The 17,495-nt window shown below is 39.9% G+C and overlaps 1 protein-coding gene across 1 annotated transcript; it reads left to right on the top strand.

Moving 5' to 3' along the window:
• Positions 1 to 35: 35 nt before the first annotated feature.
• Positions 36 to 17,323, top strand: SLC25A32 (solute carrier family 25 member 32). Its single transcript, XM_040585609.1, has 7 exons — positions 36 to 276; positions 3,434 to 3,584; positions 4,668 to 4,753; positions 5,877 to 6,037; positions 12,127 to 12,240; positions 12,807 to 12,952; positions 14,575 to 17,323. The coding sequence occupies exons 1-7, from the start codon at positions 108 to 110 to the stop codon at positions 14,708 to 14,710; spliced, it is 963 nt and encodes a 320-aa protein (XP_040441543.1). The 5' UTR covers positions 36 to 107; the 3' UTR covers positions 14,711 to 17,323.
• Positions 17,324 to 17,495: the final 172 nt, after the last annotated feature.

Raw genomic sequence — 17,495 nt, 5'->3', positions numbered from 1 at the left:
GCCGCCGGGCCCGGCTGCCAGTCTGCAGCGGGCGGGGGGGGCGGGGCGGAGGCACCGGGGCGGAGGGAACCCCGCTCCCGGGCCGCGCTCCGACGCCGCCGTTAGCCATGAGCGCCCAGGGCCCCGCCTGCGCCGTGGGGGAGCCGGCGGCACCGCCGCCCGTGCGGTCCCTCTTCCGCCACGTGCAGCTGGAGAACTTGGCGGCGGGGCTGAGCGGCGGCGTCATCTCCACCCTGGTGCTCCACCCGCTGGACCTGGTCAAGATCCGCTTCGCAGGTGAGGCCGCACCGGCCACCCGCGCACCCCGGGCCGGGCCGGTTGCGGGCCCTCGCCGTAAGGCCGCGGTGCTCCGGGCGGGGCCACCAGAGGCGGCGGTGGCGGCCGGCCCCCGCCTGCTGAGGCGGCGGGTGTGCTTTCAGGGGGAGTCCCCGAGCCCGGCCCCGGGGCTTTGGGCTGCGGAGGCAGAGGGTGCTTTGCGCTGGGAATCTCACGGAGCCGCCGTTCTCGAGCCAGAGACCCACCGGCTCCTTTTGGGGCGCGGGGTGCAGGCCAGGGGAGGCTGCTCGGCTCTGCCCAGGCCTGCGGGCGGCTGCGTGACAGCGGGGCCGGGCGGGCAGCCCCGCGGCTGGAAGGGGCGGCCTGCCGCTCTTTTCCCCCCTGTCCCACCGCCAACCTTCCCCTCGTCGCCAGGGACTGCGAACATGCTCTGTGCCTCAGGCTTTCACAGGCAGATCGGGGAGCTGGCCAGGCTTTTCCCTCTCACGGCCACCAGTGCCATAGCAAGATCTGCTGTTCTTAAGAGGCAGATTCAAAGGTTCAGGGTTCAAAGTTCACCTTTATGACAAAGATTTTCAAGACTCAAGCGTAACAGTAGTTTTATAACAATCTTGGTTATTAACAGTAGTGCTTAACAGCAGTGGTAGTAGAAAGGTTTTGCAGAAAGCTCTTGTGTGTTTTTCAACAAGGAAACATCAGCATCTCCCTATTGATTTTTCCACAGGGAAACATGTCAGCTTCTCCCTATTGATTTTTCTGTTATTATGAGAAACCCATCACCCTTTTATCATATTCTCTTTTATAGTGGTTAAAACTTTTTGCTGTATGTAGCCTTAAACAGCTACATGGCTATTTAAGATCTCAGAAACAAATGATGATCGCAAAGGTGGTTTACAAAATTTGAGGGATTATGTTTCCAAACAGACTTTTTGCAAAGTGGGATTTAAACATTTTCTTGCATATCCTGGTGTGGGCACATCCTGGTCTGTTAACTACACTAAGAATGTAGTTAGCAGAAGTGTTCCTTTCTATTTTGCACTTGTAAGGCTACATCTGAAGTACTGTGTCTACTTTGGGGCTCATCAGCACAAGGGAGACATTGACATACTGGCATGATTCCAGCGGAGGCCACCAGGCTGGTGAAGGGGCTGGAGCACATGCCGTGGGAGGGCAGGCTGACAGAACAGGATCGGTTCACCCTCACAAAGAGATGGCTGAGGGGAGATATTACTGCAGTCTATGGCTACGTGACTGGAAGACACAGAGAAGGTGAAGCCAGATTATTCTTTGAGGGAGATAATTGTAGGGCAAGATGGAACAGGCACAAGCAGGAACATGGAAAATTCCAGTTATTTGTTAGGAAAAAGGATTTTCACTGTGAGAGTGGTCAAATACTGGAAGAGGTTACCTAAGAGAGGCTGTAATCTCTTCAGCCTTGGAAACATTCAGGAACTGACTGGACATGTCCCTCCGTAACCTGATCTAATTAGGTCTGTCTTGAGCAGGGAATCGGGTTAGGTGGCCGCGGGAGGTCACTTACTTTCACATGCTTGTTTGGGTTGAAAATAACGATTCCTATGTTTTGTCTTCAACCAGAAAGTAAGAGCTGATATCAGAAATCAGTGTTGTGAAGATTCTGAGCAGCAGCATCAGACAGACTTGCATTCATGTCTCTGATTTCCCACGTTGTTTATAAACCTGATCTAATGGCAGCATGGTAAAAAAAAATCAGAAAGGTCTTTGGGAAAGGCCTAGCAGTGCTCGTTCAGGAGGGAAAAAAAGAGGCATTTAATTTGTGTTCTAGTTTTGAGTGATTATCAAGGTGTTGAGGCCTTGTCACAGTGTGCTGAGAAAAAGCATTTTGTCTTTAGTCCTGAAGTCTGTCAAAACATACTGCGCACCAAGTTCAAAGGAGAATGAATAATAAATGTGGCACTGAACAGAACACATCTGAAATTCATGACTACCAAGATTTATCCTGATGGGGATAAAAAAACTACACTGACTGTAAAACTTTGAGATTAATTTTCAGTAAAACTGCAATCTAGCTTTGTGCCTGCATTAAAAAAGAAAGCCATTCCTATGTTGTCATCATAGGCTAATTTAGGACAGAAGAGATCTGTGGAGTTCACCCCCTGCTCAGATAAAGTCTACTTAGATTGGATTGCTGGAGAGTCTTGTCTGATAAGCGTTTTGAGTAGCTCCAAAGATGCCTCTTCAGGCAGCTTGTTCCAGTATTTGACCACTCTGATGGAGAAAAAGGCCTGGTCAGAATTCACCCTGTTCTAGCTTGTCATCTCTTGTCATGGCACCATGCATCTTATCTTATGTCATCAATAACCAACGTACTCTCTTGCTGTTACAGTAGGAACAATAGTAGCTATCACTGTAAGTAGTGTCAACATCTGTGTTCTAAAGAAATCTGTCAAACAAACACTTGCATATGTTTTTAATTTTTGACAGTGATGTTTTCTGAGTATTTGGACACCAGCTGTTTGGTTATTGGGTGGGAAAAGAGTACGCATTTGGTGTTTTCTGCAAATCCGTTCAGTGAGACTAGAAGGAGAACACAGGAATTTTTGATGGAAATCTTTTAGTGTTCTGGTAAAAACTGACTTTGGTATCAGTAAGACGTGCCCTGTTGAAAATATTCAGATCTTTATAGAACATTTTAAAGATGAAGATTGAATTTAAGAGTTGTTATTTAGAGTGTGTCTAAACTCCTTGTAGAAATGTGTTGTTCAAAGACCCCATACTTACCACTTGAAATATGATGTGAAATTGCTGAGGCACTAAAAAGAAAAGACAAAAACATTCAGTTCAGAGCTGCTGCTCACAAAAAATGCACAGCAATGCATTTATTTAGCTTTGTCTATTCATTAGCCTTGATGGGAACTTTGCTCTTGCAGAGCTTGTAAGTTCTTTTTCTTTTTTTTTTTTGTTTCTTTTTCTTCTTTTTTTAATTCTTTAACTCTACCCTTAAAAAGCTGTAAACCCCAATTCTTGCATACTTTTAAAAGAATACTTTTAAAATACAGCTGATCAGTTATAGTTTGTGTTGATTTGCAGTTCATTCATGTACTTCTATGCTGGCTTTTACACAGCTGAACTTCATGCTTCCTGAAATGTTTTTCAGTATAATTTCTTTCTTTCATAGTAAGTGACGGGTTGGAACTGAGGCCAAAGTACAATGGAATTCTCCACTGTATGACCACTGTCTGGAAGCATGAAGGACTACGAGGCTTATATCAAGGGGTAACTCCAAACATGTTGGGAGCAGGGGCTTCCTGGGGACTTTACTTTTTCTTGTAAGTAGAACTGTAAAATGTGTCATATCCTGTGCAGTGTGATGTGCAGATACAAACCGCATCTTCTATGGGGGTATAAAATTGTGCTATGTGGCTTATGAACTTGTGATTCTTTTAGTGCGTCCAAGTCTGTTGCCCTTTATTATGGTTTGTTCTTTTAGAATTTAAGCAATTTGAGTCAGAGACCTGTTATTTTGTCAAGTACAGTGCATTCCCTTGATGCTGTGAAAATGCTAAGGAACTTGAGAGATGGTGACATCATTCATGAAGAATCCTCTAAAAGTGCTAATAAACTGTGCTTAAAACCTCACAAAAAATAAAAACCTAAACTAATGTGTCAAGAATTAGAGAAGATGATAAAGTTTTCTACTAAAGTTAAATGTTTAACTGATTTTTAATCATTTTAGTGACAGTGAGTTCTTTCATTGTTCTTGTGAGTTGATGGGCTTTGCTTGTAAAGTCCACTTTTTAATACTCAATATTTTCTACTTAATTAGCTGTGTAACTGTGACCTGACTTACTGTTGATCCTTATTAACTGAAACACTTCAGGGAATAGTTAGTATGCCTATGCAAACCTTGCTTGTCGGTTGTCTAGACTCTGTTATGGTACTTCAGTCCTCAAGCTTTGCTGTAGGTTCCTATTGACGCTTTAGTACCTGTTGACAGTTTCTCAATCCACAAAGACTGGAAACTGGATCAAGAGAAGAATGCTCAACGTATTTCTGAGCTAGAAGACAGATACCTGTCAGTGCTGCTGTTAATAAAAAGGAGGCTATCTAATCAGTTTCTTTTAAGAAGTTAATTCTTGAGATCCAATAGCTGTTTCAAGCTGCAGTCCACTGATACTGACAGTAATACTTCATCAATTTAAATATGTATCACCATAGTTCACTTTAAAGAGCTAACTGCTCAGAGACCAATTAATCAACTAAACAAAGATAGTGTGCTTAAATATCTGTTTTCAAAGGCTGTGTACCACCTAATGTTTTTCATGATCTTAAGTGAGGTGTTTTTTTGTTTTGGGGGGGTTTAGTGGTAGAGGTTTGTTTTCACCTTTACCAAAATACTTTACATTTTCCAGTTACAATGCCATCAAAGCTTACAAGAAGGAAGGAAAGCTGGAAAGTCTCGGTGCAACCGAACACCTAGTGTCAGCTGCAGAGGCTGGTGAGTTTAAATGCAAAGAAGATTAATGTTTGCTTCAAGCCTTGCCATATGTTGCTCCCTGCCACACAGGTGTGTCAGCGCTGCTTTTTCTTACAGGTGGCAAGTGTAAGTGTTTGAGTCCAAATGCTGTCATTTATTGTCTGTAAATAAATTAATGATGTCTAAGATGAGTAGATGGATCACTGTGATCTCTTCAGTTTTGCTCAGAGCATTTCTCAAACTTTTGAGCAGTTCTCAAAGTACCCTTTGACCTTGATTTCATTGTGTAGAAGCATTTTCCATATTTAGTACTAGATGGAGTCCAAAAAGAAAACTATATAAATCTGCTGCTATCAGCTTGTAACTCATTAAATGTTTAACCTGGAAAAGAGAAGGCCTGTTGCAGTTAGTAGAATAAGTGGATTGGTCACTGATCTTCGAAAGTCTTTATGGTTCAAGTTTTCTTAGAAACTAAAGATCTGAAATAAAAAATACAACTTCTATCCGCAAGACTTTTAATGTTGTTTCTAATGTGTTCTCATACATGCTTTTCTGTTATATTTAATCTAGGCAACTGAGAAGAATTTTTATTAGGATGTTGGAGCATTCATTTAATGTTGAAATATAAGGCATATTGTTGATGTGAAAAATAGTAATGGGTTCTTTTATAACTGTACTTTGAATAACTGACAAAGCTCTAACAGGTTGCTTCTGTTAACCTGTCAAATATGATTAGCAGGTTTCTCATGACTGAGGTATCTGTTAAATTTTGAACAACTGTATACCCGAAGAGTAACGCAGATAATCAGGAGTACATTAAGAAGTTACATGTTTCCTATCTACTACAGATTACACTACTGACTGTGGAAAGGTGAGGCAAAAAAAGAGGATGTACTAGGAATATGCAAAAGCCGTATGCTCTGCAGAAGTGCCCCCAGCAGGAGCAGGTTGGACTTGGTTATGAGCTTTGAAGGCAGAGGGAGGGAGTAATACTGCACGTAATCTTCACCTGTTTTAAGTAATAGGAGTACTTTTCTAGGACAGGTAGTTTTGTCATTGTAGAAGCCTGTTACATTGGACCGAACAAACTGGGACAAGCTTCGGAGTTGCAATAATAATTGGTCTAACTTCCATCTGTTCTCAGGAGCCATGACTCTCTGTATTACAAACCCAATATGGGTAACGAAGACACGACTTGTGCTACAGTATAACGCTGGCGTTGATCCATCAAAGCGGCAATACAGAGGAATGTTTGATGCTTTTATAAAGATATACAAGACAGAGGGCATACGTGGCTTATATAAGGTAATAAAATTTAAGAAAAATTCCAGGATTGGCTGGCACCACTCGGTAGCATGGTGTGACTTGTAAATACTTGTCTACAGAAAAAAATGCAAGTCATTTTCTGTATTAGCTCGCTCACTTTTACTCTGTGAGTCATCTTTCCCAATGAAGAACTGCAGTGAAAAGGCTTAATCAGAAGAAAAGCTATTATCCTGGTGAAATGTAAGTAATCACTGAAAAATAGAGTGTAAGCTTTATAGCTAAGCCGTCTTCTATTGGGTGATAATGCTGAAATGAGAGTAAACTACAAGCTGCTTTTTAATTTTTTGGCATCTTCCTATAATTAGAATTTGGATAAGAAGGGCAGCAATAGTGTAATCTGTCTTGCTGCTAGTGCTTTCTTCCATTTCATCCCTTATCTCTGTCTTTCTGACATCTTGTGGAACAGAACATATGACTAAAGTAGTTGCTAATTTTTTCTTCCACAATGGACGGTTTCACAACTGCTTATTTGCCCTCTAGTTATTGAGGTCTGTAATCTGTCATCTCTAGATCCATAAGATTCGCAGACTTCTAAATATGGTCTGCGTATGTGTGGGTTTTTTATTCCCTTTAATTTAGGGAAACAGATGGCAACTGGATTTGGACTTTTTGTCCCCTCCTTCCTTCAGGCCATGATATCGAGATGCATTCATCAGTGCCTGGAAGGTGTGAAGAAACCTATTTTAGTTCAGTCAGGCTCTTCTCCTGCAAGTAATGCCATCATAGAACAAGAACACTGTCTCTTAGGAATTGTCCTGATTACTGAACATTAACTTCTTTTATTTGCAATAAAAAAAATAATCGTTCCTATGCTGAAAGCCTGGTATGACACGTACCAATGAAAGCCAAATTCTTGACACCAGGAACAAGGCACCTTATTTATTCCTAAATTGAAATTGTCAGGATTTCTGATTTGCCTGCGTGGATGTCTGCTCTGTTCTGTGTAGATAAGTTCTAATTTCTCACATCTGGTAGGGTTTAAGATGTCCTTCCACTGAGTTACTTCTCAGATTATTCATGCATGTAGCACATGTTGCCTTTGGCACTAGACACTTCTTTGTAGTGTTAATCTGCAAGTGGGGAATTAAACCAGGTACTTTCTTTGAAAGAGCAAATTACTTGCTTAAATTGGCAAAGAAGATGACCTAAATAGGTCACGAGTGACCTACATAATTATGTACACTGAGCAACGTCAGGATTCTTTCAGTCTTGTCTATACTGGGGAAAATGGCACCTCCTCAAGTGGATCTTTTGACTTGTCCATAGTTTAGCCTTCCTCCATTTCTCATTTTTGGGGGAGTTTTCATTTTTTTTCTTTCTTGTTTTATTTGAAATTTGATGGCTGAAGTTTTGGTAATTGCCCTGAGTTGCAGGAGCTGTGGTGCACACAGGTGCCTTCCTTTTCCTCATAATCTTAATTTCAGCTAGAGTTCCTTACAGCAAATATGGCGATGTCAGAGAATACCATCACAAGTTGGGAATAAAGTCTGGAAGTTGTTTCTTTCTGATTAATTTGAGATTAGTCTTCTAAAGAATGGTATTTCTGTCCAAGCAATTCCCTATCTTGCTCTCTATTGCACAAGGTGCTGTTACTGGTCTGAGCAATTCCTTTCAGTCCTTTGGGGCACTAGACTAGGAATGTCAGGATTGATCAGTCTCTAGCAGGGATCAAAGCTGTCCTTATTAGCTCTCTTGGGTATTGTTCCTTCATTAAACTATAGTCAATCTGAAGCTGTATTCCTCAATAACTTGTTCTTCTTGACCTTGGCCTAGTTTTGAAAAGACCAGGAGCCTTTCCTTCACCCATTATCCCAGTAATCATCTAGTCAGCGATCTTCCCCACCCTGCATCCATAAGGCATTGTCCTTTGGCTTCTGTCCCCCAGATACTAGGGAGAGAGCTGTTTGGCTGCACACCAGGCTGAGGGAAAAAACCAGCTTGAAGTTATCTAATTTGAACATGCCTATGGATATGTTGGAGATGTGAGCTCTAAAAATTACTTTGCCATGAAGTTGAATGTCATGCAACCATCTCCACATTAGGAGTGCTGTATTGTTCTTTTCAAGCGTAAGGCAGGAGCAACCAAACACTGTAAAATAATCAGAAGATTGTAGGAGTTGACACTTCCAGAAAACCATAACATATCTTTGAGCTCTTGAGAAACAGTTAGATGTCTAGTCTAGAGCAGCTGACTACTAAAACATCGATCAAGAATGCAACTAACATTCATTCTGGTCTCCATGCTTCTGTATTTATATTTTAAGTTTTGTTCTCTTTCAGTGGTGATGCAGAAGCAGCAATTAGAAATAGAGCAGTGCTTGACAGACAACAGTAAAATAAACAGGAATGCAGAAAACGAGGAGATTAAAGGAAGATACAGAGTCATCAAGATGGAGAATAATAGCTAACAATAACAGAAAAATCCTAGCAGTAATGTGTGCTCGTTACCAAGTGAAATAGATACAATGGTCACTTCTGTATTGTCATTTCACCTTTGGTAGGCAAGATTCTGTACTCCAAGGATATTATTTTTTTTCCAGTCCAGTCAAAGGCACTTAGCTTTTTTTATTTTTCTATGCTTTTCCTTATGCTATTTTCCTTCCTGCATCTGTGAAGCTTGTGAACTAAGTGCCTTTCTATGTCTTTGTACTTGTATATGGCAAAATCCACTGAGGTTTGGCCATCTTGATTTTAACTTTAGTCCCAGATTCTACAGAGACAGAAGCGTAAGTAACTTTCACATGAAGATAGTATCATTTTTCATCATGCAATCAAGATGCATAGGGAGATAATGGCATATTTCCAGTGTCTGTCTGCACAAGTTGTCAGAGCAGGGCACTCTGATACTACTAGTCTTTGGCACACTGAGAACCCAAGTGAAGATGACACTAAACTATCCTTACATATTTAATTCTGTCTATTGTTCTAATCCTCCAAAGGAGAATTAAGACAGGACTTCTTTGAGGAAACCATTGATCCTGTCAAGCCCTCAAGGCAAAGCTCTTCTAAAGATATGTTTTCAATATTAAAGTGAAAAATAACAAAAACTAAATTAAGTGAAATTATTTTACAATTTATCTTCACAGTCATGTGAAGTCATGAAGAAAAATAAATATCAAATTCTATCAAATTTTGTGCCAAGATTTTTGTGTGAAATTGTAAGAATGAGAAAATAAAGTAGGAGTATCTTTCAAAAACTTCCTCAGCCAAGAGGTTTCATTACTGTGAAGAAATCACTTTGCTTTGAAACATTTTTCCATAGGAACACGTTGTTTGGTATGATCAATAGAAGCCTGGGTCAACTCTTATTTTACTGAGGCACATTGGCCAACCGTTGCCTCAACGCCCTTCTTGCATTTTTTAATGTTGGCCCAGCATTAAAAGTCTTTCAGTCTTTGGAAGCTTTCCCCATTAGCACAAGACTTGGAGCCTGCTGGTACTCATTTAGCAAGTATCATCAGTAGATGCTTTAGGACTCTTGGATGTAAGTTATCCAAATCTGCTGGCTTAAATGTAAGAGTTCAGCATTCTTAAATGTTGTTTAACATTCTTCTTTTGTTGGTGGGGAAAATATTACCTCATTCTCTTATGATACAAATTCATCATTCTAATTCTTTCCAAGTAGAGAGCAATTACTTCCTCTGTTTTTTAACAGAAGTTTGTGAAGATTTTCCGTGCTATCACTACACATAAATTTCATACTGTTCCTTGTCCTGCTGACCCAGATAATTTTTTATTTGATATTTTTGATAATTTTGGTTTTCTCCAAAATTTGTTAAGCAAATTGGTTAATTTTCTTTTCTGATCCAGGATTTCTGAAAACCAAATTTGTTCTTTTCCCTCTGTTGTGGCCCTTTGGCTTCAAACTTTACGAAATTCTATGATTAAGCTCACAGTTGACAAAAGATTGGTGTTTAGTTTAATTCCACTTGTTCTCATCTAGGGAAATGTTTTTTCTGGGACTTTAGCTAGCTCATAATGCATTTTGTCAGTTCATGGTCACTGATAATTAGTTCATGACCGTTATTTTCTACTGCAAGAAGAAATTCATCCTCATTTATCAAAGAGATCCTAAAACCCACTTCCTGAATGGCTGTAATATTGTGAACATAAGAAATCTATAGCATGCAGAGAACTGATCTTTGAAGTGGTAGAAGCTTTGCACAGTTTTCATGTCTGTTGTTGTTTTAGAATTAGGGTTTTCTTTTCTGCAAGTTAGGAGTTCATGAAGTAATTTATCATTTTGTCCTGTTACACTATTCTAGTGGGCTCCTACCAGGATCTCTTCTCTTTTTCTTCTCCTTCTCCAGGCTCTTAGTAGTATATTGGTGAGTTTTTATTCAGCATTCTCGGCTTCTGGTTTAGTCTCATAGAGAGTTTTCTCTCTGCCCACATCTTTTAATTCCTGTTTTATCTGAACAGATCATGGGAAATAAGGTTGAAGTGTTCAACAGCAGTATTTTGGGGAAAATTTTGGTTCTTTGAGCCCTTTTTACCCACATTTTGATTACTTACTCCATTATAGTTGTCCCTTTGCAACTTTTCAGCCAGCTTTTGGCTCCCTTAAATAGTGTCTGACCAAGATGAGTAATTCCTCATTTATTTGTATTTTTCCAGTGTAAGTGACCAACTCTTCAAAAAGGGAATTAGTGCTTCTCAGAACCCATGCAGCTATCAGCTCTTTTTCAATTGAGCTAGTCCTGCTCTTGAAGGAACTCCTGCCTTCCAAAATACCAGTTTCCCCCCTTCATGTCAACTTTTTTGAGAGAAAAGGTTTCTGTATATTTTCATATTACATTCTTACTGTCCATTACTGCCTCTACAAATGGGGAACGTTCCCCAGACTGCTGTGTTACACCTTCGGTCACCTCTGTTGGGCTGCCTTGGTATGTGCTCTGAGCAGGGTGAGGAATGTACTCAAACTGATCCGAATTTTAGATTAATTTCTTTAATGTGGATCATCCTTAAGTCCTTGTATGAGTTAGCTTTCCATCTGTGCCCTTCAGTTTTCCACTGTGCAAGTGTGTATGTGTGTGTGTGAAAGACATGGAGGTGTTGGAGTAGCTGAGAGAACTGAGGTTCTTTAGTCTGCAGAAAAGGAGACTCAGGGAGGACCGTACTGCTCTCTGCAACTACCTGAAAGGAGGTTGTAGCAAGGTGGGTATCAGTCTCTTCTCACAAGTGACAAGTGATAGAACAAGAGTAAACGGCCTCAAGTTGCACCAGGGAAGATTTAGACTGGATATTTGGAATAATTTCTTCGTGGAAAGGGTGGGCAAGCATTGGACCAGGCTGCTCAGGGAAGTGGTTGAGTCACCATCCCTGGAGGGAGGTATTTAAAAGACATGTAGATGTGGCATTTAAGGACATGGTTTAGTGGTGGACTTGACAGTGCTAGGTTAATGGTTGGACTGGATGACCTTAAAGGTCTTTTCCAACCTAAATGATTCTATGATTCTATATATACACACACATTTTTTTTATATAGAAACAGATATATATCATAGATACACATTTATATACACACACACAAATGCACACATATACCTACCTATTCAGGACATTATCACAATAACTTTTTGTACCTCCAATCCTGATGGCCCTCCTCACTGAGATGTCAGTTTCTGTCTTTGCCTTACCAGTCTCAGGTGGGAACTACAACAGCTTAGTGCCAGTCCCTGGCAAGGGGCAGGCAGTGAGCAACACATTTGCAGGACTGCAACGTGATTTGTATTCCTACAATCCTGATCCATGACACCAGCATTTTAAGACCTGTGCTTGTGCTCTGTGACGTGGAGTCCCTAGACCACTTGTTTTATCTCGCTCACTCATTAAGTGTCTTTAGCCTATATGTTATTTGGAGAAAAGTAACATTTATTACGCTTCTGTGTGATGCCTGCTGTTAAGAATACCAACCCAGAATCAACTTTGAGTCCTACTTCACAATGACAGTTATGCAGTCTGAATTTGTGAAGTAATGGAGAATACATGTATGTGTGTAAGCTGAGCTCTGTCAAGTAGCATAGGTTCTGTGCATTGCTGTTTGACCTTGGTTTATTCCTGTTTAGGGATTTGTGCCTGGTCTGTTTGGAACTTCACATGGAGCTCTTCAGTTCATGGCATATGAGGATTTGAAACAGAGATACAACAAGTACAGAAACAGAGTATCAGATACTAAATTGGTATGGTTCTTGAGAATAAAAAATGCATAGTAGCATGTGAATAAGTGGCATTTTATTCCATTTGTGTAGGTCATAGAACAGTCAAACGTACAAAGTATTGATATATTGATTGGAATGTAGAATATATAGAAGGAAATAATACTTTTTCACTTTTTAGAAACAAGCAGCTGGTTAGCACTGTTTTCCTGTAGGGAAACTAATTCCTTATTTTGGCAAGCATTTTGAGATTTTGGGAGGGGGGAATGGTTTTTTTGTCTTACTTTGTGGAAATGTGGGTGGTGGTCTTAGACACTTACATAGAAAGCTGGTCTGGTGCAAGTTGGGTAAAGGTAATTAGTTTTGGAAGAAGTGTTTGACTTCATAGGAACGAGAGGGCACAACACACATTTTACAATGAAGTACTGTATATAGTAAATGTTGCAGGTTTTTTTAAAATGTGTGTATTTTAATGGGGAAAAATCTAGAGTATTGTTTAGTTTGACATTTAAAAATCAAGTAAGATTTGGGGGAAACTGGCTAATTTAAACCATAGTTAAGGCAAACCTGGTAATTTTTGTTGCTTTCAGAACACTGTGGAATACATAATGATGGCAGCTGTATCCAAAATATTTGCTGTGTCAGCAACATATCCCTATCAGGTTGTGCGAGCTCGTCTTCAAGATCAACATAATACATATTCTGGTGTATTTGATGTGATCCACAGGACATGGAGGTAGGCATGCAGAATTAAAACTTACCTCTTAGGAAGTGAGTTGTACAGAATCAGAACTATGTTTGCTGGCTTCCATGTTGACTTGTGGAACCAGTGCAGCTCACAGCAAACAAAATGTTAGCTGTACAAAGTCATTTTATGCAAAATGCAACTAATAGCAATAATCTAAGGACAGAGGAGGAGACACAAGAAGGGTCACTGCTAGCCTACAGGCTCCTACGATTCTGTCTCCCTTCTCTCTTCCCTGGCAAATTTCACTTACAGATTAAAAAATAACATTGAGTTGGCTGTTTGGGAGCTCTTAAACAATAAGGCCTCAATTGAACTGCTTTAGATATTCCATACGACAGGAATGTTGTGCTGCTGGGGATTGTAGCTGATCCAAATTCCTGACAGGAGAAAGTGAGCTAGCCAGAGCTGTTTATACTGATGTCCTTAGGTTACCCTGGGGCTTGACTGCATTTGTAGTCTATTCCCAGCTTTCCTTAGGACCTTTAGAGAAAGGTTACCTCATACCTATGCATATCTTCTCACTAATCCCTCAGCTTCACGGGGCAGGACTCTGTTGTTACTAAGGGTGGCCGGCCACCTTTGCAGTATGCAACCAATATTAATCTTGCTGTGGACACTGTTTCCGGTTTGCAGCATATTGCTAAAGACACATAAATACCCTACAGCTGACTCGTAGGGTATTAAGCGGTGCCACCTGAATGAGGCTGCCAGGACCAGTCCTGGCTCAGAGGCACTACAGCTATTTTGACTGAAGACAATTCATAGTGAAAACAGCTCCGATGTCTCAGCACTTTGCCCTTCAGCCTGCAGTCAATAGGAAGGCTTATTAGTTCTGATAAGGTGTGAATGTATGCAGCCGTCTGGGGCCACTGCTGTTCTCATGAAACAAATGCAGGCTAGAGCCCTGGGGAGGGTAGTGTAAACCATACCCAAGCACTTTCCAGGATGTTAACTATACTGGCTACTCCAGGCATCCTAGGCCTCGTTGGAACACAGGGAGCTGAGATTAAAAGTCTTTGAAACTTTTTAACAGCCCTAACATGAATACTCTAGTTCAAATTGGGAGAAGTTAGATTCTCATTTATTGGCCAGTGGAGTCAGAGTTTTGGAGGAGGTGCTTTAATTCTCTGAAAATAAGTGCTGACTTTCCTTAGTTATGTTGACCCTCAGCTCACTTGCTGTTACATGACCCAAAACCACCAAGCCTTTCAGCTCTGCTGGCTTCAGTGAGATTAAATATGTAAATGCCTTTTGGAACAGGCTGCAGAAATTTTAAGTTATTCTAACCAGTTCTTGTGTCATGAAGAAAGCAAGAAAACTGCCTCCTACTTAGACAATACCAAAAAAAAACCCCAAACCCACCGAAACCCTAGGGTAAATAACAGACCTACAGAATGCTACTGTATATTCAGAAAAGAAAATGATGGTTTGAGATTTGATATATTATGGCTCTTTAAACACTGTCATAAGAAATTATTGTGAAATTGTTATTCCTAACCTGAAGTACCGCTCTTAGTGAGAGCATGAGAAAAAAAATGCCAGGTTTTGTTTTGTCTGATTCCTATTAAAAGACGCTAATTAAACCTACATGTTTTTCTCTGTCTTTAAAGGAGAGAAGGAATTCGTGGATTTTACAAAGGAATTGTTCCCAATGTGATCAGAGTGACTCCTGCCTGCTCTATTACCTTTGTCGTTTATGAAAATGTGTCTGGCTTTTTAATTGGTTTTAGAAAAGAAAAAAACTAAAGGTACAAGCTTGTGTTCATAAGGAATCTATCCTTTATTTTTTTTGTATTTATGATCTGGGAGAGATGTAGTTCAGCAGTCTTTTTTGACATTGTGAATTGATCTAGTATTCTGGGGAAAGAATCTACTTCTTTCTGGGGAAAGAATCAGCATCTCTACTGCTGAATGTTCCTGCATTGCCACCTTCCTCTCTGAGCTGGCTGTGTCTGCTTGAAACAGATGCCTCTGCAACTGTGCAATAATAGCACTATGATGTGGGTGAAGGCAGCTGTGCAGCAATTCGGGTTCATCCTGGCCTGCAATAACAAACTAATCTATTTTGACACGTCTCAGGATAAGTTGGTCAGATTCTGCTCCTACAGAAGTGGAAAACTTCATATGAAAGTAACTCTGGGGCCCGTCAAAACTTTCTTAAATCTTTACCTGAATCTCATGAAGAAAGTATGTATGTAGTTGTTTACAACAGTGTCTTCGGAATCCACCTCTGTTATTTGTCAGAATTTAGGATATGGAATGCTCCAAATTCCATTGCTCAAACAACGCAAAAATGCTGCCTCGGTGGGGTGCGTTTGGAAACTCAAATTGTTTTGTAAAACAGCTGTCCATTCCTGGGTTTGAATAATTGCCAATCTGATGAAACCCAGTTCTTGTCTCATACCAGGACAGACTTGCATTGTGGTTTTTGGCTTACTTTTAGCACCAGACCAAAGTGTATGTTGTGTGCATTGCTGGCCGCTTACTTAATTCATTTTCTGTCTTTTCCCTGCCCTCTGTCTCTGAGTGAGATTCTATCTCCATTACTGATACAGCTAACCAAATATTACAAAGTAAATGCATATTTGAAAGTAGCCTTACGTTTTAAAAACGAGCGTTTTTTCCAGTAACCCCATAGTGATGCAGTTTTCAAACCACTGTAATAACAAATATGACCATGGTTATTTTCAGTAAGATTCTTTGGGAAAAAAAATATTCCGTAAGTACTCTAAAAAATACTGTGTGCAGAACTTTCTTTACAAAAAACAAAACAATCCATTAATGTCTTCTGATTTGGTCTAAAGAAAAGACTATAAAAATATATTAATTGCTAACTTAATGATAAACTAAATTACAGCACATCTCAGTAAATTTTTGTAATAATGATGTTTATTTTCATGCCAATAATTGCTGTCAGTGATACCTACTTTTTGGAGATCTGAGTTTGTTTTATTTTTTTAGTTCATCTTTAACATAATACATTATTGGCCATAACACCTGCCTTCTGCTGTTAGCAAGAAGGTATTAAGAAGTATCTAGAAAGTATCACTTAACTAAGGAGGACATAAGTTAGCAAAGGAGGTAGTTATCCAGCAGGTAGGGGGAAATAATCAGTTTCATAAGGAGTGGAGAATACTATCCAGCAGTACACCTGAATAATCACTTAGAGAAGTTTCCTACAGTTTTCTTTTGTTTAACAGAAGACTAACCTAAAGCAGAAATAAGGCTTTTTTATAAAAATTTAACAGACTAGAGAATTGGTTTCAATTTTCAGTTAAAATCTGGAATACTACAGAAACTGTGCAGTATTTTAAGTCTTAATTCAGTAATGCACATGCTTGTTTCTGTTACTACCTAGCACATTTTGTTTATACTTAACTTGATCAGTAATTTACACTTTCTCCTCCACAATCCCACCCCTTCTACTGATCATCTCATCTGAAAAGGATACATGGACATTACGGCTGGCTTTGGGTTTTATTATGAAAGTTTCTATGTGTATTTAGCTGAAGATCAAATTTACTAGAAGTTTACCGTGCAAATTACTGTGTGGATCCTGAACAGCTCCTAACTTCTGCCGTTGGAAGGTGTTTGCTTGGTTTTGTGTCTTTTAATGGGGCGCAGAGTTAACTGCCATGCAGGGTCCAAAAAATATTGTTAAGACATATGAATAAATCATAAGAAAAAAATAAAAGTTGTGCAATTACTGCCCTGGATTAGTGTGCTCTAGGCCCAGAACAGCTTACTTGTGCTCCAGGATAAATGCAAGGAAAGGCTACAAGCATATACACAATCAGTTACTGTATGTTAACTGACATTCTGTAAATTCACACCATAGCTTAGCTCATAGTAACTTGTTTGTGTTCGGATACCTTAAAACCCATCATCCAAGCCAATGAAAACAGTGCAGTTCTTCAGAGACAAAATACCAGCTGTATAATTTGCTGGCCTGCAGCAATATCACACATGAGCTTGCAGCTGGGAAGGCCTGAATGCTCCCCTAGGTGCAGGTGTGTTCCCCTAGCATTCTTAACAAAAGCTGCAGACAAGACCTACAATCTGAGATACGCCTGGGGGAAATCTTATAACCGGTTCGGGGGAAAAAAACTGAGATTTAATCTTAAATAGCGGAAATAAATTCCTTATCTCAAATGTGGTATTTTTTTCCTTTTGATTTCCAGAAAGAGTAGATTTCTGTATGATGTACATACTATTTCTTGGGGGGTTTATTTCATTAATGTAAAATTGATTTTGTAATATAAACACAACTAGTGTTTCCCTTTAGATTCTGTACAGTTTTTAAGAATATTTGAGTATATTACTTGTTGCGTTTGGAAGAAAATAAAACACTGAAGCTAATGCTGTGCTGGCATGATCAATACTATCACTTGTCCAGTCTGGTGGCTGCAATCAAATAGCTGTGACATTATTCTCTCACTTTACAAGTATATTTTTTTGAAAGCCTAAGTTTTTCAACCTTATTTCTGTATCTTCCAAACTATTTAATATATCTAGCTTTTAATTAACACCA

Source organism: Falco naumanni, chromosome 3 (genome assembly GCF_017639655.2).
Source record: "Falco naumanni isolate bFalNau1 chromosome 3, bFalNau1.pat, whole genome shotgun sequence".
Classification (NCBI taxonomy): Eukaryota; Metazoa; Chordata; class Aves; order Falconiformes; family Falconidae; genus Falco; species Falco naumanni.
The sequence above is the reverse complement of the archived record's forward strand: the minus strand, read 5'-3'. Positions and strand labels throughout refer to the sequence as shown.

Bases quoted from the DNA above. Each gene is read 5' to 3' on its own strand.
- SLC25A32 (XM_040585609.1), top strand. From the start codon at position 108: ATGAGCGCCCAGGGCCCCGCCTGCGCCGTGGGGGAGCCGGCGGCACCG. The intron at 277-3,433 runs GTGAGGCCGCAC...TTTCTTTCATAG, and splicing joins GGTCAAGATCCGCTTCGCAG to TAAGTGACGGGTTGGAACTG. The intron at 12,241-12,806 runs GTATGGTTCTTG...TGTTGCTTTCAG, and splicing joins GAGTATCAGATACTAAATTG to AACACTGTGGAATACATAAT.